Source organism: Microtus ochrogaster, chromosome 4, assembly GCF_000317375.1.
Source record: "Microtus ochrogaster isolate Prairie Vole_2 chromosome 4, MicOch1.0, whole genome shotgun sequence".
NCBI classification, from domain to species: Eukaryota; Metazoa; Chordata; class Mammalia; order Rodentia; family Cricetidae; genus Microtus; species Microtus ochrogaster.
In genome coordinates this window covers 13,874,738-13,898,881 of record NC_022011.1, presented here as the reverse complement: position 1 = coordinate 13,898,881, position 24,144 = coordinate 13,874,738, and the positions used below count along the sequence as shown (strand labels likewise).

The following is a 24,144-nucleotide window of genomic DNA, read 5'->3' as shown; positions in this document are numbered from 1 at the left end:
TGTTTTGCCGTGCGTGTCTGTCCTGTGCCCCGTGTTCAAGAAGAACACCCCCTGCCCCCCTTTTATTATTTTTTAAGAAGAACACCCACAAGTCACGCTTTACCAATTTCTGGGCATTCCTAATCAGCCCAATTAAAGCCCAAAATTAACAGTCTTGATCATCGCAGGTTCCAAGGCCTGTCTGATAACTGACCAAATTGGGAAACTGAGGCTAGACTCTCAGAAGAAGTACAGATCCAGGAGGAGGGGGTGCAAAGGGCAGTGGTCCAGGGGAGAGGGGCTCTGTGAGGTAGTAGCACCCGAGCTGGTTCTAGGGTCACTTAACCTGAGGATCCTGTGTGCCTGGGAGTCAGACATAAGCCTGCTGAATGAGACTGGTTTGCCCATTGTCCTGTCGCCTCTGTTACTGTAACACAACCCCTTAAACCAAGTCATTTACAAGGAACAGAAGGGTACTGTTCCCTGCTGCTACAGAAGATCAAAGCAATAGAAGAGGTAGAATCTGGGAAGTGCGCGTGATGCTTGTTTCTGACTCTGGCCATGGGCACCAAGCTCTGCGTGTAAGTCTTCACGGCACTGGGTCCCTTCTTTTCAGACCGTTTCTAGGGTAGGCTCTTCCAGACGAAGCAATCATATTGTAAACTTCTCTTTCTTATTGTTTGGGTGTCTCAGAGACAGGATGTTGCTAAAATTCCTTCCCTGGCGGAAGCATAAGCAATTTCTACATCTTCTCTCCCACGGTCCCAATGACAAACCCAGCACAGTTCCACCAGAGTTCACTATGGGGAGCCAAAGCATTTCTCAGACTTCCTTAGAGAGTGTGAGAGAGTGTGGGCGAGCAGCCGGGCGATGGTGGCCCACGCCTTTAATCCCAGCACTCGGGAGGCAAAGGCAGGCAGATCTCTGTGAGTTCGAGAACAGCCTGGTCTACAGAGCTAGTTCCAGGACAGGCTCCAAAGCCACAGAGAAACCCTGTCTCGAAAAACCAAAGAGAGAGAGAGGGCGACAGGTTATTTCTGGAGTGTAGGTGGTCCTCCGCCAAGAGTCTACACCAGAAAGTCTTTTCCCAGCAGGGTTGAAGACTTTTGTTTGTTTGTTTGTTTGTTTGTTTTGAGACAGGGTTTCTCTCTGTAGCTGTCCTGGAACCCACTCTCTGAAGACCAGGTTGACCTCGAACTCACAGAGATCCACCTGCCTGTGCCTCGTGGGATATAAGGCATCTGCCACCAATGTCCAAGACTTTCTTACAGCTGCATAGACTGCATAGACAAGCACCTTTGCTGCTGGAGGGTCTTCCCTCACCTAAATTCTCTAGCCCCTCTGAGGTCAGGAGCAGTTAGGCCAGAGTTGCCTGTGACAGGTGGTGGGGAGCAGCAGGATACACACAGGTGAGAATTGTGATTCCCTGCCCTACCCCCTGAGGATGTCAATTGTCAACAAGCCCAGCGGAGATAATCTCTTGCAAATTGGCACAGCAGAATTACCCAAGACTCAGCTGTTTAGCTGGGAGGGCAGTCCTGTACAACGCAGGGCCACACACCCTGTAGCCATGGTTCGGTATGAACTCAACCTCTGGGGTGCTGAGATTATAGCTGTATGCCAGCATGCTTAGTTCATATTCCGCTCTTTAATATACCACTAAACTCTTTTGTAAAGTTAGTACCCTGTGTCTGGACCTGAGTAGCAGTTACCAGTGTCAGGGGTGGAGGATATGTCTCAATTTATAAAACACTAAATTATATATTTATATGCTTTCTGTATTTTTTTTATTTGGTTTTTTTTGAAACAGGATAACTATGTCGCTCTGGTTGGCCTGAAACTTACTATGTAGATCAGGCTGCTCCTGAACTCACAGAGATAGACTTGCCTCTGCCTCCTGAGTAAGAATTAAAGGTGGGTGCCACTATGCCCAGCTATTTTCTAACATTAAAAGAGTTGGACTTTTCAGGGCATTGGTGGTGCATGCCTTTCATCCCAGGGGCAGCGGTAGACGAATCTCTGAGTTTAAGGCCAGCCTGGTCTACAGAGCGAGTTCCAGGACAGCCAAGGCCACACAGAGAAATCCCATCTTGAAACGAAACAAAACAACAAAGAGTTGTGCTTTAGGTTGGGGGTGCTAATCAGAGTCAGCACTGGGCAAGTTTCTGAACGAGGAGGGCTTGCTTAGGTTCTGGGTCCCTACAGAGGAACAGCCCCCAATCCTACGGCAGTGAAACAGCAGGAGATACTGAATGGCAGGTTTAGCGCTCCTGTAGTGTATGCAGATCATATGCTAATATACGCAAAAGAATAGGCAGCCCCAGGATTGCAAACCTCAGGATGTCTTGTTCTAAACCCAGAGCATCAAGCTGTGGGGAGGATACCCACAGCCTGGCTTTCCTGGGGGAAAGGAGGCTGCAGCTCCCCAGGTAGTGAGGTGGAGTGGGATGGGGGTGGGGTGAAGTATCACCTGCTAATCCCTAGCCTGCTGAGGCCACCACTCTTCCTGATCCCTGCCCTGACCCTGGAGCCTGGCTAATCTCCACCCCCCAAAGACCAAAGGCAGCTTGGCATCCCCTTCCCTGAGATTCATGGGGATAAGGGGTCCTCCAGGCTCCCAAGCAGCCCTGTTGCAGAGTCTAGGGTCCCTGCCTAAAACAAATAGAGTGCTCTTGGGGCCAGAGAGAGGCAGTAGTAACTAGACTAGTGTCACTGTCCTATTTAGGGCTACGATTACTGTGATGAAACACCAAGACCACAGCAACTTGTCAAGTGTTTACTTGGTTTATATTTCCAAATCCCTGTTCATCATTGAAGGAAACCAGGATAGGAATGCAAACAGGGCAGGAACCTGGAGGCAGGAGCTGATGCAGAGGCCACGGAGGGGTTCTGCTTACTGGCTTGCTCTCCATGGCTTGCTCAGCCTCCTTCCTTATAGAACCCAGGGACAGCACCACCCACCAAGGGGTGGGCCCTCTCCCATCAATCACTAATTAAGAAAATGCTCTATAGGCTAGCCTACAGCCCAATCTTTTGTTTTTGTTTTGTTTTTAAAACTTGGGTTATACACAAATACTTTTTTTTTAAATATTTATTTATTATGTATACAACATTCTGTCTGTGTGTATGCCTGCAGGCCAGAAGAGGGCACCAGACCTCATTACAGATGGTTGTGAGCCACATGTGGTTGCTGGGAATTGAACTCAGGACCTTTGGAAGAGCAGGCAGTGCTCTTAACCTCTGAGCCATCTCTCCAGCCCCCTATAGCCCAATCTTATGAAGGCATCCTCTCAGTTAGGCTTCCCTCCTCTCAGATGACAAGTTGAACGAGCAAGCACAATAGCACAGTCTTGAGTGGGCCCAGCAGCTATGCTTGCCCTTGTGTGGCCAGGTCACCTTCATAGAGCCCCAGTTCTGGCATCCCAAGATGCTTGGCTTGTGTAGCAGCCATGGAGATCCCCAAGCTTTCAGGGAAAGGGATCTCTGGCAGCCTGTGTTGCCAGGGTTACCTGGGAGCTGCGCCCTCACAATCAGGCTGCGGTTGGGCATTGTCTCCTTATCCTGCAGCTGCCCATAAGGCCCACCCTCCTCCCTTCCTCTGCTCCCTGAGCAGCAGAAGAGAAGGTTCTTCTGCCTGTGCATCTGGCCGGTGCCCTGCAGACGAGGTAGTGGGTGTGGGTCCACGGCAGCAGGGAGCTCTTTTCCTTCCTTTCTGTTCTACCATCCTGTCTGTCCTCATGTGCTGGCATCTCTGAGACAGCTTCCCATACTTTCTCGCCATGCCCCTTCCTGGTCCTCCATGGTCAAGTTCTTCTCCCCTCCTTCCTACCTAGCCCCCATCTCCATTTTTCACCTCTAACTTGGGGGTCAGGAAGTAGAGTCAACAAATTCTCACTAAGGTGCAAAAGACTAAAAGGGGGCCTCCAGGGCATATCTGCTTTTTAAAAGAGAGGCACTAGGTAACCATCTTTTTCTAATTCTGATCTGCCGTATTTCTCCCCCTTTAAAAACAGTCTCAGTTGGGTGGTGGTGGTGTATGCCTTTAATCTCAGCACTTGGGAGGCAGAGGCAGGTGGATCTCTGTGAGTTTGAGGCCAGCCTGGTCTACAGAGCAAGTTCCAGGACAGTTTCAAAGCTACAGAGAAACCCTATCTCAAAAAATAACAAAACAAAAAAAAAAAAAAAAAAAAAAAAAAAAAAAAAAAAAAAAAAAACAGTCTCGTTATCTATCTGTACCATTTGGGGCAAATGCTAAATATAACCAAGGCAAATCCAGAGTTGGCTACCTAGTGTCACAAGACATACTGTTCAATATTTAAATCTCAGACAGTTCTGGAGTGCCCCAACTTCAGGCCTCTCAGACCACCACCACCCCCCCGTGCTGAGTTCCCTCATATAGCCCTGGGTGCAGTGTGTGTGTGTGTGCGCGCGCATACACACACACACACACACACACACCTGTTTTTTGTATATCCCTGCCACCCAAGTGGAGTTCCTGAAAAATCACTGGGCCTACAGAAGATTCGCAATAAATGCTTGACAAAAAGTTAAATCAACCTGTAGACCAAGAACGTGTGCCTATATGTAAGGACGTTTAACTCAACCCCTCTGCTTCCCAGCAATGGCCCAAATCATTGACGTGGTGCCCTGGGAAGATGGCTCCGCCCATGTATATGCTTCCCCAGCCATCCTCCTCCCGCTGGAGCGTGTGCGCAACCCACTCGCCGGTGTGAAGCACCAGCTCTACCACCCAGCCCTGCCCACGCTGCGGCGCATGGACATGGACACTGTCAAGGGCTGCCTATCGGATGAGCACTCCCAATCTTCCACCTACTGCTCCAAAGGTCAGGCCACGTCGCCACCAGCAGCTCAAGGGTCTCCTGTTTGTCTTTGGAGCAAGGGTGGCTCGCAAGATGGGGATCTTGGAGGAAACGGCTGGGGGCAAGTGGCAGATGAAAAAATGATGGAGGCCAGTCCAGCTTTCTACTCCCTTCCAAAAGGTTCCTCCAAGATCCACCCACTACTTCCCGAGCAGAAAAATGGGGACCGGTACAGAGCCTGCCTCCCTACTCCCGGGGCTTTGTGAGGCAGCGTGAACTAAGGGTGAAGGGCGGGTTACCTGCTACTGGACGACTAATGAGCAGAGAACCCTGCTGCTGCTGTTGTGGGGGGCCGTGCTCTTTTACTTCCTTTAGGTTTTAACAAAATAAGGTTTCTTCGGCTTGGAAATTTTAAGGCAACATCCCTACTGCATCGCAACACTTAGTCCAGGCTGGCCTTAAACTCTGCTCCTCCTGTCTCAGATCTGGAGCCCCAAACCTGATCTTCTTACTGTCCTGTCATGTGGAGGAGGAGGGCTTAAGCTGCGCGCGCACATAGAGGTCAGAGGAAAAACCAAGGGCGTCGTTCCTTGGTTTGCTGTTCACCGTGGGTTTGAGACCGGGGTTCATCAGCTAGGCTGGACTGGCTGACCAGCAAATGCTGGGATCCTCCTGTCCTTTCTGCACACTAGGATGACAAGTGTCCCCCACCACACTCAGTTTTTCATGAGTGTGCCGGGGCCAGACCTTGGGTCCTCATGTTTATATAGCAAGCACCTTACTAACTGAACTATCTCCGCTGCGCCACCAGTCTTTGAGACTGTGACTTGCTGTGCTGTCCTGGCTGACCTTGAACTCCTGAACTCAAGCTGTCCTTGTTCAACCTCCGTTTCAGCAGAGATTGGCGGTCCACACCACTACACTCTATACAGAAACACAGTCTTTTGTTCCCTGACTTTGTAAGATTTTTCAAACAGAAAAATGTTGAAACGGCAATGTTCTGAGTTCCTTTCCCTCTGCCCGCCCGAGGTCGGTTGCAGTTTGCATTCACCCGCTATCTCTTGCTTTCTTTCTTTTCTCCAATTTCTCTCTCTCTCTCTCTCTCTCTCTCTCTCTCTCTCTCTCTCTCGCTCTCTCTCTCTCTCTCTCTCCTCTTTCTTCTGTATCCTCCTTTCTTTTCCCTCCTCCTCTTTTCCTTTCTCTTTTCTCCCTCTTTCTCTCTCTCTCTCTCTCACACACACACATGTGCATGCCAAACTTTGCCAGGGAGTTGGTTCCCAGCCCCCTTCGCGACATGATACCATTTTTTTTTGTTTTTGTTTTTTTCGAGACAGGGTTTCTCTGTGGTTTTGGAGCCTGTCCTGGAACTAGCTCTTGTAGACCAGGCTGGTCTTGAACTCACAGAGATCCACCTGCCTCTGCCTCCTGAGTGCTGGGATTAAAGGCATTGCGCCACCACCGCCCGGCCGACATGATACCATTTTCATACCTAGAAAAGTTAACAATAATTCCACAATAGCCCTTAACCAGCACCCTTAAAATCTCCCCTGGAGTCTACAAATATGTATATTATAGTTTAAAATGGGAATGGGGTTGAATTGAGGGTTATGCATCAGGTAAGTCTTTAGCCTCAGCTTAAAACGATTTTCCATCATTTCTATTTTTTCCTTGGACTATTAGATTTTTATTATAATTTTTTTGTATTTAAGATTAAGATTAAATCATGTCCTCCCCCCACCCTTCACTTTCCGCTCTCCAGAACCTCCTATATACTTCCCCGGGCTCTCCCTCAAATTATGCCTCCTTTTCTTTACTTGCCGTCACATACATACATACATGCATACATATGTACATAGTCCCAAATATAACATGCTCAGTCTGTATAATGTATGTGTGTTTTCAGGCCTGACTACTTGGTATCAGAAAGCCGATTGGTGCGCTCTTCCCTGGGAAAGACTATTTCTCCCACTCTCCGCCCTCCTTAGATACTGTAGTTCTTTGTCTATGCTTGAGACTTTGTGACCTTCCCTGCTTCCATGTTAGGTGTCAATTGGTGCCATCCTTGTTCAGGTATATATGTGCAGCCATGTTAGTGAGATTTCACAGGTGTAGCTTCACTGACATTTCTAGGAGATATAATCTCACAGCAAAATTCCTGCTCTTCTGGCTCTTTCTGCTCCCTCTTCCAAGGGACAGGACAGACCATTACAGTCTCAATACTTAAAGATCCTAGACCTACGTGAACTCAAATGAATACTTTCTGTTGTTCTTCTGGGGATTGAAGACAGGGTCTACACAAGCTAGGCAAGTTCTTTACCATTGAGGTATACCCTAGCCCTTAGATTTTTAAGACCAAGTCTCATGAGATAGCCCACACCGATCTCAGACTCACAATCCTTCTTCAAGTGCTAGAATTGCAGGTATGTACCACCACACCTGACTCAGATTACTTTCCACAGTTCCCTAGCGCAGATATGATTGGGTTTATTTAGTTTAATGACCAATGCTTACGTTCTTTTGCTGTTACAAACATGAAAATGGGTCCCCTTCTTTTGACATCATTTGTGGAGGCAAAGGATGTGTGCATAGCATATTTGTAATTCTTTTTATTTTAATGTTTCCTGGACTGCTATCTGTAGGCTCTAACCAATTCACACAGCCTCCAGTAAATATATACTGAGGGGCCTATTTCTTTTTTTTTAATTATTTTATTGGCATTTTAGCCTGTATATATTTGTGTGAGGGTGCTGTATCCTGCTGTTACAGACAGTTGTAAGCTCCCATATGGGTGCTGGGAATTGAACCCTGATACTCGAGAAGAGCAGTCAGTGCTCTTAACCACTGAGCCATCTCTTCAGCCCCTGACGGGCTTATTTCTTTTTTTTTTTTAACATTTATTTATTTATTTATTATGTATACAATATTCTGTCTGTGTGAATGCCTGCAGGCCAGAAGAGGATACCAGACCCCATTACAGATGGTTGTGAACCACCATGTGGTTGCTGGGAATTGAACTCAGGACCTTTGGAAGAGCAGGCAGTGCTCTTAACCTCTGAGCCATCTCTCCAGCCCACGGGCCTATTTCTTAAAGCTATACAACATTTGCATTGTTCCCAGTCTGGCCTAATAAGTGGAGGAAATTGAAATATTAATGTAAATTAAATGTACATTCATCTTGTAAAAACAGGGTGTCTTTTTATGTGTTTAGGGACCATGAAGTCAAATGAATTTCTAGTATTTGTGTATGAACTACTTAACCAAGCCATTTATCCATGTTTCCCAGCACTCGGGAGGCAGAGGCAGGCAGATCTTTGTGAGTTCGAGACCAGCCTGGTCTACAAGAGCTAGTTCCAGACAGGCTCCAAAGCTACAGAGAAACCCTGTCTCGAACACCCCCCCCCCCAAAAAAACCTTTTTTTCTTTGAGACAGAATCTCACTATGTAATCTTGGTTGGCCTAGAACTTGAGATGTAGATCAGATTGACCTTGAACTCCCAGAGATCTGTCTGTCTTTGCCTCCTGATTGCTGGGAGTAAAGTCACAAGCCACCACACCTGGCAAAACATTTTTTTCTCTTGCAAGGTGCCTAGTGTGGCTCAAGCCTCTAGGGTGGGCCTGTAAGAGCTCCTGAAAGGGACACCTTTATCATCTTTCAACAGATGACTTTAACAAGGCCCACTTCACACTCCTGGGAGTCCCCAACAAACCCCTGCAATGCCTGGTGAGTGTACTTTGGCCTCAGCCGTGGATGGGCTCAGTGGCACCAGTCTGTACTGATGCCTAGGCACTTCTGGTCCAGGGCTCTACTTCCTGAGCATATGCCCAGCCACCTACCAGGGACTTCACCCCCATGCAATCCAGGCCCTGGTTTACTGTATCTCCCCTCCCCCAGTCCAATGTCAACTCAGGAAGCCCCCAGGATCTTGCATCTGCCATTATGATCCATCGTTCCATAGGACTTCACAGGGATCGGCCAGAAGCTCTGTCGTAAGTACCGCGAAGGAAAAATGGTGCCCATCGCACCAGGCATCAACCGGGTCGACTGGCCCTGCTACACGCGTGCCATTGAAGACTGGTCTAAATTCGTGTCCAGGTCCGGGGAGTTCAAGCTACCTTGCATCAACAAGAGGGGTCAGTCTACCATTCACAAAGGGTGCCCTAGAGAGGGGGGAGATCTCCCGCAGGTTGATGACATTCTAAAGCAAGGAATGAAGGAATAAGGGCCATGGGCCCAAAGACCAGCAACGCAAGCACAGGGACCAGGTTGGGGTTGGAGAGCCGCTGGGACGACTCCAGGTCAGGGAAGCCACTGGGGCTGGGCCTGAGAGCCAAGCAGGGCTCTGGCGGGGAGGAGCTTAAATGAGGGCGGGCCAGGTTTGTTCGGATCTAGGTCCCCAAGGTGGGTTCTTTTCACAGTGGAGAGTTTCAGTGGCTACGCGGTGCGGTACTTGAAGCCTGACGTGACCCAGAACTGGCGGGTAGGGAAAGATGCACGTAGACCCGCCCGGGTGCTTGGGAGGGAAGCGGCTGCTGGGGTCCGCGCCCTGAGGACTTACAGGTCCCCATTCCTGTGGCCTGCCCCAGTACTGCCTCAACCAGAACCCCAGCCTGGACCGCTACGGACAGAAGCCCATGCCTTTCGACTCGCTGTAAGTGACACCACGCGGGACCCCTACGGGACCCCGATCCCCGAGCAGGGAAGTGGGGATTGTTACTGTAGGACAGATACTGAATTCCTACCGAACCGGCACCTGTCGGCAGGTGCCTGGCACCTCCAAGCTCTGGGAGCCATGTTCAGCAGGGTTTTTCTCTGTTCTTTCTTAGGAACGCTTTCCGACGCTTTGGCTCCCACTACAGGTAGTGAATGGCCCCGCCCTGGCCGCAGTCTGCCACGCCCCCTGGGAAGGGGGACTTGAAGATGCTCAGCCAGCTATCAACTTACTGCTTAGTGGGCCCAGGCTAGGGGTGCATTTCTCACCAGGATTGGCCCGGTGGAGGTCGGAAGGAGTGGGCCTGGGAGGATGGAGAAGGAAGGAACTGCCATCTGCTTCCTGCTGCGTGATAGCGTCCCCAGCAGGGTCACCTTTAGTTAAAGGCTAGGTACTAAGTGGAAGTGCTGAGAAACTGATCTCTCCAACCATGCCCTGTGCGGCAGACTCCATGATGCGACGCCATCCCCTACACACACACACACACACACACACACACACACACACACACACACGCGCGCGCGCGCGCGCACAACTATGCACTCTGTCCTTACAGCACACACTCCGCTTCACCTCTTGTAGCTTGTAGCATCCGGAGTGCCCTTTCCTGTTCCTGAAAACTGCCACTGCCTTCCCCAGCTCACACGGAGGAAAACTTTGGGTGTTGTTACTGTGTGACACTAGAGTAGGTTCATACATGACTGAAAACCCATGAAGCAGTTGACGTTGGGGAGTCATTGGGAAATAGTATGAGGTAGATTCGAGATGAAGAAGCTAGTCAAAAAGATACGAAATGAAATAGGGGGCTATTGAAGGCTCTTGGGCACATAGCCGGGATGGAAACTATTTTTAGATCCCTGAGGACAGAGAGGTGGGCTTTGGGGTGGTGGTGGAGCGTGGGAAGGAAAGCTTGTTTTTTCCTGAGAGCACCCTGGAGTTCCCATTTCGCTCTTCTTTCTCTCTACAGTCGTGCCAACTATCTGACTCCCTGGCATTAATCTGTGGGTGGGGAAGGCTGATCCCTCTATGGCTGGACTGTGTCACCTCCAGATCCCCTAGCAGGACAGAGGGCATATGGTGGCACCATCCATCTCCCCAGGAGTTCAGTTCAAGAAATAAATCTATTGCTTCTTTAGAGAGGCCCTAGGCCTCTGTGTGTATGTATATATGTGTGGTGTGGGGGGTGGTCTGGGTCAAGAACAGTTGATCGTGTGTTATTACCCTTGTCTGCTCTTTGGCAACACCTAGGGAATGGGAAGAGAGTGTGTAGGGGCTAGTGATGGATGTTTTGTGGCCTTGCGTAGAATATCAGACATGAGGCTCAAGTATAGCTGGGGCTGAGGCACTTGGGCAGGCTGGGATCTGGCTCTCCCTTGTGCTTCTTTCCCTTACCTGCAACCCCTAACCAAGATCCTGAATTTGCAACCTCCACCTGAGTTTGAGCACTAAGTGGAAAGGAGGGGATGAGAGGGATCCGTGACACCTCTCTGGAATGGGTTTCCTGGTACCTAGAGCTTCCCTGAAAGGAAGTGGGCATGTTAGGCTTGTGCCATCTAGTCCCTATGAAGCAGCAAGTTTCAAATATAAACCTGGATGAGGTGAGAGCATTCCGGTCTCTTCAAGGCACTAAGGAATTTATCACCTAAATAGAAGGCCATCTGCTTTCCTCTTCAGCAGTGCGACTCGCCCTCAGCTGTCCCTCAACATACACCCTCGTCCTGAGCCCCTCCTGTAATCGTGAACATGATGACCTAGGTGCGGGGAACCTTCAGGGAAGAGAGTCTCACAGCCTGGTGCTATGTTAGGGCAGTTGACATTCGTACATACTCCTGGGTCTTCCGTGTCTCACCCTGCCAGAGGGCAGACTGCAATGAGAGGTCCCAGCTGGGACAAATAGCCACTAAGCTCAAGAACTCAGTATGTTCCTGTTCCTGGAGTTTCCCTGGAGCCTCAGGTACCCGCAAACCTGAAATCACGTGCCAAGTCACGTGTTCACATGCTGTTGTGTATTCCAAGGATAGACCCCTTGTTTTCTTATTCATCACTCGCTCCCTCCTTCCTTCCCCAATCCTTTGCACAGCTCTTGCGTGCCAAGGCTAAAGTCTCAGGAGGAAGGAATTGAAAGGAAAATGGCTTCACTGGTCAGAATACATTATCAGCCAGTATCTGCTGTTCTGCAGACAACCGGGCAGGAACCTGGGGAGGATTTGCCTCCTCCATGCAAATCCAGTGAACAGCATTGGGAAGCCAATGGCAGAGCCCCTGAGGTGTCAGAGAAATGGTCACCCAAGGCAGGACTTCAGCATCCCTGCGGGTAATCTCCGGCAGGCCCATTTCTTCTCTGTCATTTGGAAGGAACACTTGAAGCTTTGATGGAGCAAGAAGGAACTGAGTGACCGGGATTTTTTTTTTTTCTGGGCCTGCTTCCTTGACCCAGAATGACTAAGAGAGTTCACCACATGTGGCCCAGCTTTGGGGCCTTTGCCTGGGCCGGTGTTCTACGGAGCGCTCAGGTGACACAGACAAGCAGTCGGTCCTGCTTTGAACCCAGTGAGAAAAACAGGTTTGCAGGCCAAGCCACTTTAAACCCCAAATCACATTCCCCTAGTCCAGGATTCCGCAAGGGACAACCCATAGCAGTAATTAAGGCTCTTGTCCACTGGCTGTACGTTTAATACCAACTTTATATATACAAGAAATAGAAACTGTGTCTAACAATAAAGGGAGTAGAAAGCATAAGCAAAAACAATTGAGCATATACTTTTTATTAAGTTTTTAAGTGCTTCCCAGGCCCCATGAGGTAAGTAGTTTTAAATCCATTTACTAGCTGGTTAATTAAATGGACTTGGGGCTGAAGAGATGGCTCAGAGGTTGAGTGCTGGCTGCTCTTCTAGAGAACCCAGGTTCAGGTCTTAGCACCCACATGGAGGCTCAGAACCATCTTAACTCTAATTCCTGGGGATATAACCCTCTTCTGACCTCCAAGGGGCACCAGGCACACAGGTGGTGCACATACACGCACACAGGCAAAACACTCATTCACAGAAGTCTAAATAAATGGGCTTGAGGAAGTGGTGATTGGTCCAAGACCACATAGCCTGTGACTAGCAAAGCTGGGAATTGAAAGCAGAGGAATTGTGACCGTGACCACTTCATTCTGCTTCTTTCCTGCTCTGAGAAACAAGCCAAGAGCGGGGACGAAAGCAGGGGTGCTTCCTGGAATTGGGGACTAAAGATGAGCTTACAAGGGATGTCCCATTAGAAAACTAAGAAGCCAAGGTTGGTGGTATATAGTCCCAGACAATCTGGAGGCTGAGGCTTAATAGACAACCCAGTAGTTTGGGACTAGCCTGAGAAACAGACTTAGGAATGCTCTCAGAAGTACTAGTGGTGGTCACTACCTCACTGCCTTGACCTCCTCTTTACCTTCAGGGGTTCATGGCTCATTATAAACAGATCCCATAGGAAATCTTTACTGTAGTTGTAACCTTGGGGATAGTGCAGCCAGCATGACCTCATCTCTAGGCCCTTTGGACCTGAACACAATCAGTTCCCTGGCATTTCCAGACTCCACCACGCTTCCTCACTGCTCTGTCCTACTCTTAGGATCAAGTGTCCCAGACTTTGTTCAAAGCCACCCTTCCACTAGAAATGCTTTCCCCACTCCTTCCAGCCCAGCCTTAAAGAGCCTCACATGCTCCCTTCTCTCATTCTTCCCGAAGACCACAGCACAGGGACCTTGGCTGTTTCAGGGGACCCACATATCTGGCCAGTAGTATTAGTTGCCAGCTCCTTTTACCTCTATTAAGAGGTTCAGGAATGGGATCTGGGGTCTCCAGAACCAATGCAAACAAATTTGAACTCAATGAAATTCCTACTATAAAGAAACAGTAGTGTTTGTTTATTACAGAGCAGCATGTGGGAAATGCATCCTAGCCCAGGGGCTGGGGCGGGCTCAGAAATAATGCTCAAGCTGAGATGGGGCGTGGTGAAGATGTGGGACTGTTCCCGGATGGCAGTGGCCGTTTTTACTGTGTTTGCCTGTGGCTGCACATACATGTGGAGGCTGGAGGTCAACATGGGTGTCCTCAATCATTCCCCACCTAATTTTTGGAAACAGGGTCTCTCACTGAATCCAGTATTCACCAAATGGCTAGACTGACTGGTAGGAGCTCCAGGAATGCCCATATGTCCTGTCATTCCCCCACCTGTGCTCCCAGCCTACAGATACAACCATGTAGGTGTTGAGTATTCAAACTCAGGTCCCCATGCTCAAGCAGCAACTGCGCTAACTGGACCTTCTCCTCCACCCCTCTACTTCTGACTCATTTAAACTTGTCTGAAGTTCTTGTCTTGTGCCTGGCAAACAGTGGTGTTCAGTTATGGTCGTGGAGGAAACAAAGGCAGGAATGTGGAGCCAGGGTTGGGTGGGGACATAGGGAAGGGGGAGACCCCACAACCCTGTCCCCACAGACTGCCGTTTACAGGATACTGCAGCAGAAGCCTCTGGAGATGCAGACTGACAGCAGCCAAGGCTCTTCCTGGGGTTGTGACCTCTAGGGACCAAAATGCTTGCTTCAGGGTGGGATGCAGACCTCATCACCAGAGCCTGGCTGGGGGCCTTCTGGACTGTCACAGGGCGAGTAGTCCTGGGTGGGACCGTCGTCAGTCAGCTCTGGAGGGAGAGCAGGGTTATGGGCCAGGAAGGAGGTGCAGGTTGGAGATGACCTTATGTGGCAGTACCACAAAAGCAGGCCCTTTAAGGACCTACCCCTCTGCCTGCACGGGAAGGCAGACAACAGTAGTTTGGGTCTGTCAAAGAGCTGAGCTCCAGCTGGGGCAGGAGGAACATTTTGTTGCCTTGATCCCCTGGCCAGACTGGGTGTCAGGGACAGTCCTGGTCAGAAAAGTGACCTAGAGCCAGAATGCCAGGGATGTCATGGCCACATTGCCTGTCTTCCACATGTGTGCAGGTGGAACCCCAGGGCACTTACCACTGTGCGACTTGAACAATCCCCGAGCCTCCAAATGGTCTGGACAGAGGAGCGTTCAGGCCTGTCCTACCACACAACTAGAAAATAAGCGGGGCCTGGAGCCTGGCACAGACACGAGGAATAGGTCACTCTTAGAACACGTGTGGTATGGGTAGCTCCATGTCCTTTAACTTTCTACCTTTTACCTAGGACAGGGTGCCCTTGGCTCTCAGATGCCAGGCTGAGGGCTATCTCTCCCTCTCTCCAGTTCCACTCTGGCCTATGTGAGTTGCAGACAGACTGCTGTAGGCAAGGATGGAGCACAGGAGAAATGTGTGTAAGGTAGGAGGTAAAGGCACTGGGCTCAGCTCACCAAGCCACTGTAGGGCAGACCAAACTGGGAGAGTGGGCTGGCCGGGCTTGGTGGATCCACCGCTGTTCCAGGGAGCACCTGAATATATTTTTTGACATCTCCAGCTTCTGACTTTTCATGAGCTGCTGGTTTCTCACAGACTAGCTACCTCCTCAAGGGCTATGGTTAAACCTTAAAGTCAGGTGGGGTGTGGAACACTGCACCTGGTACCTGTCAGCTTGTCCATAGCTTCCCCTCAGTCTCAACAATGACTTCATGCAATTCTCACAACAGAGGCAAGTTAGCCTCCCAGTTTGATTTTTGGTGGCCAGATGAGGCAACTATGTCAAAGAGGTTAAGTGACCAGTCCAAGGTCACACAGCCGGAAGCCTCAAAGCTCAGGATTGAAGCCTAGCCCCCACCTGCCTCTCTGGTCAGTGCAGCTTTCAGCCTCTGCACCTCCCATCATTCCCTTCGGAAAGAACAGTGGCAGAGCTGTGGACCGCACTGGTCAATGTCTTTACTTCTAGAGCATACGTCACACTCACTAGATATTAACATCAAAAGTGGCTGCCTAAAATGGAGTCATTCTTTTAAAAATTCCAAACTCTCATATTTATATATGATCCAAAATGACATGAAAGTAAGCTATACAATGTTATGAATAGTATGACAAACTGCTTTTAGAATGCAAAATCAAAGGGGAAATGAGCAGGTAGGACTGGACTGTTGTAGCCTGAGTTCCAGTCTGTTGAGGCTTTGTGACAAGAGCCAGGTCAAGGGGAGTGTTAATATGTTTCTGCGGCCGCAGGCCAGAGCCTGGGCAGACAGAGCAGGTGCATGCGGCCAGCTGGACTTTTGGAGATGAGAGGTGTGGTGGTGTCCTCCTACCGTCTGGCCCTTGGCTTGGGTGCCAGTGAGTCTTCTTTCAAGACTCATGGACCGGGGGTGGGGGTGGGTGGGAGGGGGCTGAGGAGGGCATGGGCAGGGCTGGGTTGAGAATGATGACTTTGACAACAAAGATCCTCCAGGTTTTTGAGGTGGCTCTGGCCATCCAGTGATGGTGGCCGACCATGTACCTGCTAAGAATGCTGCCCAATAGGCTCCTTTATCCTTGTGTCCCCAAGTTTGCTATAGGAGGCAGGCTGTGAGTAGCCAAAGGCCTAAGGGGACGCTAGGACTCAACAGAAAGCAGGTTGTTTTGGCAACAGTGCCCAAGCCCATGACCAGACTGCTGGCTCATGGTATCCATGGGTCAGAAGGGCTCTGTGGGGTGAGAAGCCATTCCCCACCCTGGGTGCCCAGAACTCCATTTGGCAGGGCTGGGACAAGCTGAAGTCATGACTCTGAGCCTCAGACACTTTGGTTCACACAATTTGGGAAGAAGGGGCCTGGTTATGACTGCTGGGGAAATCATGGGCTTGGTCCTCCTTCCTCCCCACCCCAGGAATGAGGTTGGGGTGAGGGGACTAACAGCCTCCCCCTTCTACAGCTGCAGCTCTGCCAAGGGCACACTCACTGCCCTGATGCTCAGAACTACTCACAGGCAGGAGGGGCTTCCACAGACTCAGGACCGCCCTTGGCACACAGGCTTGTGTCCCTTTCCCTGTGGACAGCACTGGCTGATCCGAGGGTGTCATGGATGTCTCTGCTTCCCCCACCCTGGCTTCAAGCACCCCCTGCCCAAAGACTCCTATCCTACTTATCTCAACTATCAGAAACTTGGGGTTTGGGCACATTCATCCTAGCTGGGCAATCTGAGACTGTAGCTCATGGTCCATACTCTAAGTCTCCAGAACTGTCACAAAGCTGCCCCCCCCCCCCAAATCAATCTGAGGAAAAACCCTACTTCCTTCTTCCCGAGTCACCTGACTTCTAACTAGGCTGAACAATTTGGGAAGGCTGGGTTGACATCCCTCACACCTAGGGCAGAGGCACCTGACTACAGGTGGGATTCAAGTTCCCTATAGATTGGTGGGGGGGTGGGGGGGGAAGCAGGATCTCAGAAAGCAAGTTCTGTCGTGGGGTAGAGGTTAATGGAATCTGGTCTGGCCCCAGCAGTTTGGCTCCTCCCATGGCTGGTCAGGTTCTAGGAGAACTGAACATGCATACCCTCCACCTGCCCAGAACCCTTTGGTCCTCACTCCTGAGGAGGGAGCTGGTTGACAGGCTTGCTGCCATGCAGCTGCAAGTAGGCAAGACTGGACAGGGCAGGTGGTGGCCCCAAGGCCTCAGGGCAGGCAGGCCGCCACCTGGTAGGCGCCCTCTGCAGCTGCAGCGGCAGCGCTGTGCTGGGCACTGTGCTCCTGGAGCAGCGCCACATCCAGGAAGCGTTCGCCACACCACACACACTTGAACTGCTGCTCGCGGGCATGCACGCCCTGGTGCTTGTTGAGATGCTCGCGCTGCTTGAAGGCTTTATCGCAGTTGGGGCACTTGTAGGGCTTCTCACCCGTGTGCACCCGCCGGTGACGCTGCAGGTCTGAAGCGTACTTGAAGCGCTTCTCACAGTCCGGGCATTTGAGCGGTTTCTCCCGGGCAGGGTCACAGCGGTGCTGCACGAACTCCGAGGAAGAGAAAAAGCGGCGCTCACACAGGGTGCAGCGCAGAGGCTTCTCTGCGGCTGCGCAGTGCGACAGCTGGTGCTTCTGCAGGGCAGACGCCCGCTTGTAGGCCTTGTTGCACACCGGGCACTTGAAGGGCCGCTCTGTGGAGGTCGGCAAGCACTTGTGCCTCAGCAGCTCAGCAGACTGGTCGAAGCCCTTCTGGCACACGGGGCACTTGAAGAGAGTCTCCAGGGTGTGCACGTGCTGGTGGTAGAGCAGGTGGCTCGGCTGCCCAAAGCCCTTCTCACACAGGCCGCACTTGAAGGGCTCCTCCGTCTTGTGTGTGCGCCGGTGCCGCATCAGCGCATACTGCTGCTTAAAGCCCATGGGGCACAGGTCACACTTGAAGGGCCGCTCGGCACTGTGAGTGCGCTCATGCTGCCGCAGGTCCGATGGCCTCTTGAAGGCCTTCTGGCACTCGCCGCAGCGAAAGGGCCGCTCACCGCTTGGAGTGCAAGGGTGCTGCAGCAACTCCGACGACTCTTTGAAGTGCAGCTCACACACGTTGCAGCGGAACAGGTGGTGCTCTCCCGAGTGCGCATACATGTGGCGCACCAGATGGGAGCGATGCTTGAAGGTCTTCTCGCAGACCGCGCACTTGTAGGGCCGCTCCGAGCTGTGCGTGCGCTTGTGGTGCACCAGGTGGGAGGACTGGCTGAAGCTCTTGTCACACAGCGTGCACTTGTACGGCTTCTCTCCAGTGTGGATCCGCTCGTGCCGGGAGAGCTCCGACAGGTGCTTGAAGGGTTTCTGGCAGATAGGGCAGCTGTAGGGCTTCTCAGGCTGTTCCGCAGGGGCGACATTAGCGGGTGGAGGTGCCGAGGGCAGCGATGGGGCAGTAGTGGTGGCCGGTTCGGCAGCCTCCGCTGGCTTATAGGTCTTATCACAGATGGAGCACTTCACCATGCCAGTGTGGGAGCTGTGGTGCTGAGCCAGTGAGGTGAGCAGTGAGAAGCCCATTTTGCAGACACCGCAGACAAAAGGCTTCTGCTCAGCCTGCACACACTGGTGTTCCAGCAGATCAGTGGCCTGATGGAATATCTTCAGACACTGTGTGCACTGGAAGGAGCGGTCGTGGCCTGCCAGGCACTGGTGCTCGTGAGGGCTGGAGAGGTGTGCAAGGTCATGGCCACACACACCACATTTGGGGCTGGGCTCCCCCGCTTGCAGAGGTGCATGCTGTGGGGGCTGCAGGCCTGGGTCAGGTTGCAGCAGTATGCCATAGACAGCACAGCCTAGCGGGTTCTCAGCCGTGCCCGGGGGCAGCGTGTGTTCAGCCAGGGCTGGGGGTGGCTCTGCATGGTGCTGAGGCTGTGGGGGCTGTGGCTGTTGTGGCTGCGTCTGTGGTGGCTGCTGCCAACTTTCCGACATACTTGGGAAGATGAAACTGGGTTTGGACAGTAATGGCTTCAGTTTCCCGCTCAAGGTGAACCCAATACTGAGAGAAGCTACTGGATGTCGGGGCCGGACAAGGACCTCACACAAGGCACAGAGGAGGGCCAGTCAGATAGCCCTTGTCATGAGCCAAGAAGACAGCCTACAAGGCAGTGCTTACAGGGCAGGGGGCTCTTCGGGACAGGGTCCCAGCAATGTCGAGAAGGCTCTGCCTTCCCCAGTAATCGGTTCTGTAGGGAAGAGAGACACAGTGAACTTGAGGCAGGAACAAGTGGCCTTCCCCTTATCTTTTCCTATACTGCCCACACTCATGGCACAGATACAAACTACCTCAGGAGAGGGAGATGCTCCGGGCTGGAAAGCTGCTCCCCTCACGTGCTATCAAGGAAGTCTGGTGGCAGCTCCACTCCTCCACGCAAAGGGGAAGGGAGCCACGTCTGTGCCCATTTTCTTCAACTCCCCGTCCTTGGGCAGGGCATCTCAGCCCCCACAAATCCCCTCTAGTTTCCATACGACCTTATTCAGTCAGGTGCCTCACAGGGTCTGGGGTGACCTGTCCCTAAGGCCTGCCAGCCCCTCTCACATTAACATGAGGACACCGCTGTTATAAAAGATCAGCGAAGTCTGCTGGCAGAAGAAAACCACACCCACAAGGCACCAGTCCTAAGGCAAACGGACTCTGGAAGCTAATATTAACACAAGGGTATTAAGGACCGTCTCAAAACCCTCTTCTTCATGGGATTGGTCCACGCTCTTCCTCACCTGCACCCCAGGCCTTTCCCAGGGCACGTGCATCTCTAGTTACAACAGGATGAATGGCCTTGCAGGGAGGGTTAAATGACAGGTTCATAGACCCACCCAAGCTGAACTTCTGTACTCTAACCATCTCCCAGAGGATGCCGGAGCTAGACAGGGTGCTTTTCTTCCAGGCTCAAAACATTCACAATAATCAATGCAAGATAAAGCCCATCCAACCCCAAATCTCTGCTTCTCCTCTTTGAGGAAGCCCAAGGCAATCCCAGAGAGGGAGGAACTTTTGGAACCAAAGGCAACCCCTTTCCAGGTTCTCGGCTCATCTGCCGCTTAAATTTAAAAGTGTGTTAAGTATTCTCTGAAAGAAAGGAAGAAAGGTGGAGAATGACCTCACAAGCCAGCCCAGCTTCTAATTGTTCCGCTAAAGAAACCTAAGAATCAAGCTCTGAAAGTTGTCATCCTCAGCATCTTCTGGGAAAGGAGGGAATAAAGATGCTGCTGCGCCTTTATTCTAAGGAGTATGAAAAGCAGCCACAGCATTCCTAAGGTAGAGAGGAGGGGGCATTGCTCTGAACGCTGTCCCGTCTAGCTGTATCAATCCAACTGTGTGTTATTTTTCCTGGTATGAATGGCTGTCAATTCCAGCGGCCACCCCACTCTCCACCTTCAGGAGCAACCCCACTGCCTACTCCGACCCTTCTCCAGAAAGGTGAAGCCAGGAACACTCTCAGATCACTCTGCAAAGGGCAGGAGAGAGTAGGGGAGGGATTGGAAAAGCAAGGAGAAGCCCCCACCTGCGCCCCACCCCAGCCCTTCTTCCTCTCTGGGTAACTGAATGAAAGCTGGTCACCTCCAATCAGGTCCAGCTGGGCTACCTCCTGTCAGCTCTTGCTCCGGATGGCCCAGCCACTGCGTCCCGAGAAAGGGTGGCTCGGGCCGAAGAAGGCCCCAGAGCCTCAAACCGTGCCAGGGAAGCGTCTGTGCTTCCAGGCCTGGCCTGGGCCGTCCGAGAGCTCAGGGGGGCTCTCCCGAGGTGCGGTGGGCACTGGAGTGATCCCCCGATGCAGCCCCGGGTGCCCTGGCGCTCACCTGCTCCAGGCCGCCTGCGGGGTCAGGCGCGGGGCGAGCAGAGACCAGCTGCTTTCTCGGCTGCCTCTTTATTCCGGCTCCATCCGCCGCGGTGCGGCCTACGCGCCCTGCCAATCCCCGGCCTCGCGTAGCAGAGGCGGACCGCTTCGGGGCGGGAGACGGGTTTGTGGTGGCCGGAACCGACGAATCGACTCGCGCACTAGGGCTAGCGGGACCAGGGCAGCGGACGGACGAGCGAGCGGACAGACCGACGGTCTTACAGAGACCGGCGGACGGGCGGGCGGCGCGAGGCCGGGGAGGCGGGGTCGGGGGAGGAGCCGCAGCCCGGGCGGCGGCTGCGGAGGAACCAGAGGCACGGTGAGAGGCCGCCCCCTACCGGGAACCCGTGGCCCGGCCGGCCCGAGCCTGTAGGTACGGAGGGGCGGGGCCGGAACCTCGGGATCCGCTCCCCGAAGCCTACGGAGCGGAGGCGCCCGGGGATCCAGCCCCAGCCCTGTCCCCGCTGGCCACAGCCCGTCCCACCGCCTCTCCGGTCTTCTGCAGCGGACGTGCCGCTGCAGAAGCTCTCAAGAGGGACCCTGGGGCTCTGGCTTTATGCAGGGCCGACGAGCGGAGCCGCACTGGGGCACTAAGGCGGCTGAACGCGCCAAGAAGGCCGTCCGCAGCACTTACCGCGTAGCCGGCGGGCGCAGTTTGCGGTAGTCCTCTGGGCCCCGCCCCCTCCGTCGCAAGGCCCCGCCCCGAGGTGGAGCTACTCTAGGTACCGCCCCCAGAGAGCACTTCCGGCTCATCGGAACTCGGGGCGCCGGCTTATGGTGCCCGCGGATTCCGCCTGTGGTCAAGGCCCAATGAGCGAGGCGCCCCTGGTGGGCTACAGCAGCAGCGGTTCGGAGGATGAAGCGGAGGCCACCGCTGTGGGGCGGAGCAAACCCGGGTCGGGGGCCTGCCGTTGGTGAGGAGCGAGGAAGTTTCTATCGTGAGGGCGCGATTCTTTGGAAACCCTGGTGGGATCCGAGCCTCCGGGATACGGGAGGGTGGGTCGGTTCCCCGGGAAGGAAAAAAAGGGACGACGAGGGAAAGAAAAATTCAGAGCACACCCTGGACAAAGCCCCAAAATGGCACCACCACCGCCTTGGCTAAGGCAAAGTTGGGAGTGAGGTCATGGGTTCCAGACCAGCTCTAACCGGTGCATTTTTCCTCCTTGGTGTGCAAGCATGTTCCTTCCAAGATCTGTTTCTCCATTTGAACACAATGCAACAATCAAAGCTTTTCATTCGTCTAGTAAATGCTCAGTGAACAGCCACTGGGAGCCACACTGGAGACTGGACTCTCCAGACTGATGCAAAATCCATGGGGATCTTAGACTTCAAGGACCTTAGGTCCTTAAATACCGGTCTTTGCTGGGCGCAGTATGTCGTCAGTTCATTGCACAAGAGCTCTAGCAAATAGAAATATGCTTTACACACAAGGAAATGAGTGTACAAGATCACAGAGCTACTTCAGTTCAGGCCTGTTCTGCTAGGTAATAAGGACCTCCAAGCCACACTGCTGCCTGCTCTAGTGTTTCCCATGGGGACCAAGAGCCCCGCTGAGATCTGCCTCCCAGAATAACTGGGAGGCTTCGGTAATTCTAGAGCGCTGTGGCTCTCTAGAAGCTCAAATACCCGTCTGGAGATCCACACTCAGCCGCTTGCCTGAGAAAGGAGGATCCGATTTGATGCCAGCCTATACTACACCACAAGACTGCTGTAGAATCACTGTGCATAAGGACTTAGAACTTTTGTTGTGTGTGCAAAGGGAGACCATGTTTGTTCTTTCTTCTTTTGCAGTGGCCAGAACCCCCTTCCCACTCAGAGGTTCCCGGTACCTGACAGTGTGCTGAGCATGTTCTCTGGCGTGGAGGAGGGGCCCGAGGATGACAGTACAAAACACGGGGGGCGCATTCGCTCCTTTCCCCATGAGCGGGGCAACTGGGCCACCCACATCTACATACCGTGTGAGTCCCTTACTAATGGCAAATGGCCAGAAACAGGTACCTCTTAGCTGTGGCTAGGAGGACGAAACCAGGGCCCTGTGTGCTGGACTCATCCCACCCCAGCCCTGAGGAGGTGACAGGCTGATCAGACCTGGCCGCACTGGGTGTTCTGGAAGTTACCGGCTTCTTAGGGGCTCTGTTTCCCTAAAGTGGGCTGATAATATCTATCTCTTCGGAAGGTTATGTCGGGTAATCAGCTTCTTAGCACAGCACACAAGGTGGCAGTTCTAACCTAGTGTAGAGTCTCCCATTATCAGCTCCAGAGTGCTTAATTCCTCATAATTTGTGAACCTGCTGTTCTTTTTTTTTTTTTTTTTTTTTTTTTTTTTTTTTTTGGCTTTTTGGAGAAAAGATCTCTCTGTGTAGCCCTGGCTGCCCTAGGACTCCGAGATCTGCCTGCCTTTGTCTCCCCAGGGCTGGAGTTAAAGGTGTGTGCCACTACCACCCGGCTTGAGCCCATATTATAATCGCCAGACTTCACAGTTTGTATAATGGGTAAATCTTGGTGTTGTATATTCTGTGAGTTTACACAAACCTAAAAAGATGTGCATCTACACTATTGTGGAGAGTGATACCACTGCAATATGAATCGTCATGCTCAACTTAGCCATCCCTGCCCTCCAGCAACGGGTTTCCACAAATCTGCCTTCTCCAAACTGTCACAGAATTGGGATCGTTTAGTATTTAGCCTTTCAGATTGGCTGCTTTGGCTTAGTAGTGTACATTTAAGGTTCCTCTGTGCCTTGGCACACTTGATAGTTCATTTCTTCTTAGTGCTAATATTCCACTCTCTGGCTGCATGTTCACCTACTAAAGAACATTTTGGTTGTTCCTTACTTTGAACAGATATGCCTAAAGATGCTTTAGGCGGGCATAACTTTAATCTCAGCACCTGGGGGTAGAAGCAACCCCCAAGTTGAGTCTGAGTTCTAGGCCAGCCAGAGCTACATAGTAAGACCCTGTCTCAAAAAAATAAAGTAAAATAAAATATATGCTAGATGGTGGTGGCTCACGTCTTTAATCTCAGCACTCAGGAAGCAGGGGCAGGCAGATCTCTGTGAGTTAGAGGTTCTTTGTTTTCTCTATTCCTCATTAGGTGTTTCTCAGTCTGCCCCCCAAAACCCCTTGGCAGTGTCTGTTCAGCACAGACATTTTAAAGTGTAATGAAGTTGATCTTATTGATTCTGATAGCTAATGAACAATACAGAGGTCTGAATGTGGCCCTTCGAGGGACTGGAAAGTACTATCGTGTGTGCCCATATGTATCATACACACATATACACATATCATATACATTTATTTTAAGACATTCTCATTAAAATATTGGCAGGTTGTCAGACATAGGCTATACCTGAAACTCAGCTAATAAGGGCTTCTCTGCTCTCCGGGCTTTTTTTTTTTCAAGACGGTTTCTTTTTTTTTTTCTTTTTTTT

General features: G+C 51.9%; 4 protein-coding genes across 6 annotated transcripts in view; 2 read left to right on the top strand and 2 right to left on the bottom strand.

Annotated features, from left to right (window-relative positions):
• Window positions 1-9,592, bottom strand: part of Cngb1 (cyclic nucleotide gated channel beta 1) — a 33,423-nt gene extending 23,831 nt beyond the window's left edge. The window contains exon 1 of the mRNA XM_026790162.1: window positions 9,540-9,592. Within this exon, the coding sequence (XP_026645963.1) occupies window positions 9,540-9,591 (52 nt within the window). The 5' untranslated portion in view covers window position 9,592. The remainder of the gene's footprint in view (window positions 1-9,539) is intronic.
• Tepp (testis, prostate and placenta expressed) lies at window positions 4,601-10,574 on the top strand. Its single transcript, XM_026790167.1, has 7 exons — window positions 4,601-4,823; window positions 8,459-8,520; window positions 8,756-8,930; window positions 9,216-9,277; window positions 9,384-9,448; window positions 9,624-9,656; window positions 10,476-10,574. The coding sequence occupies exons 1-7, from the start codon at window positions 4,601-4,603 to the stop codon at window positions 10,504-10,506; spliced, it is 651 nt and encodes a 216-aa protein (XP_026645968.1). The 3' UTR covers window positions 10,507-10,574.
• A 1,550-nt stretch (window positions 10,575-12,124) lies between these two features.
• Window positions 12,125-21,374, bottom strand: Znf319 (zinc finger protein 319). Of its 3 annotated transcripts, none has more exons than XM_005345571.2 (2): window positions 21,349-21,374; window positions 12,125-19,064 (listed from the first exon to the last, which is right to left on the bottom strand). In XM_005345571.2, the coding sequence occupies exon 2, from the start codon at window positions 18,808-18,810 to the stop codon at window positions 17,065-17,067; it is 1,746 nt and encodes a 581-aa protein (XP_005345628.1). In that variant the 5' UTR covers window positions 18,811-19,064; window positions 21,349-21,374; the 3' UTR covers window positions 12,125-17,064. The 3 variants fall into 3 exon arrangements, with proteins under 3 accessions (XP_005345628.1, XP_026645960.1, XP_026645962.1); XM_026790159.1 differs by lacking the exon at window positions 21,349-21,374 and adding an exon at window positions 20,677-21,338; XM_026790161.1 differs by lacking the exon at window positions 21,349-21,374 and adding an exon at window positions 20,438-20,663.
• The window catches only part of Usb1 (U6 snRNA biogenesis phosphodiesterase 1), an 11,981-nt gene continuing 9,198 nt past the window's right edge, over window positions 21,362-24,144 (top strand). The window contains exons 1-2 of the mRNA XM_005345569.2: window positions 21,362-21,628; window positions 22,506-22,672. Coding sequence (XP_005345626.1) covers window positions 21,489-21,628; window positions 22,506-22,672 — 307 coding nt within the window. The 5' untranslated portion in view covers window positions 21,362-21,488. The remainder of the gene's footprint in view (window positions 21,629-22,505; window positions 22,673-24,144) is intronic.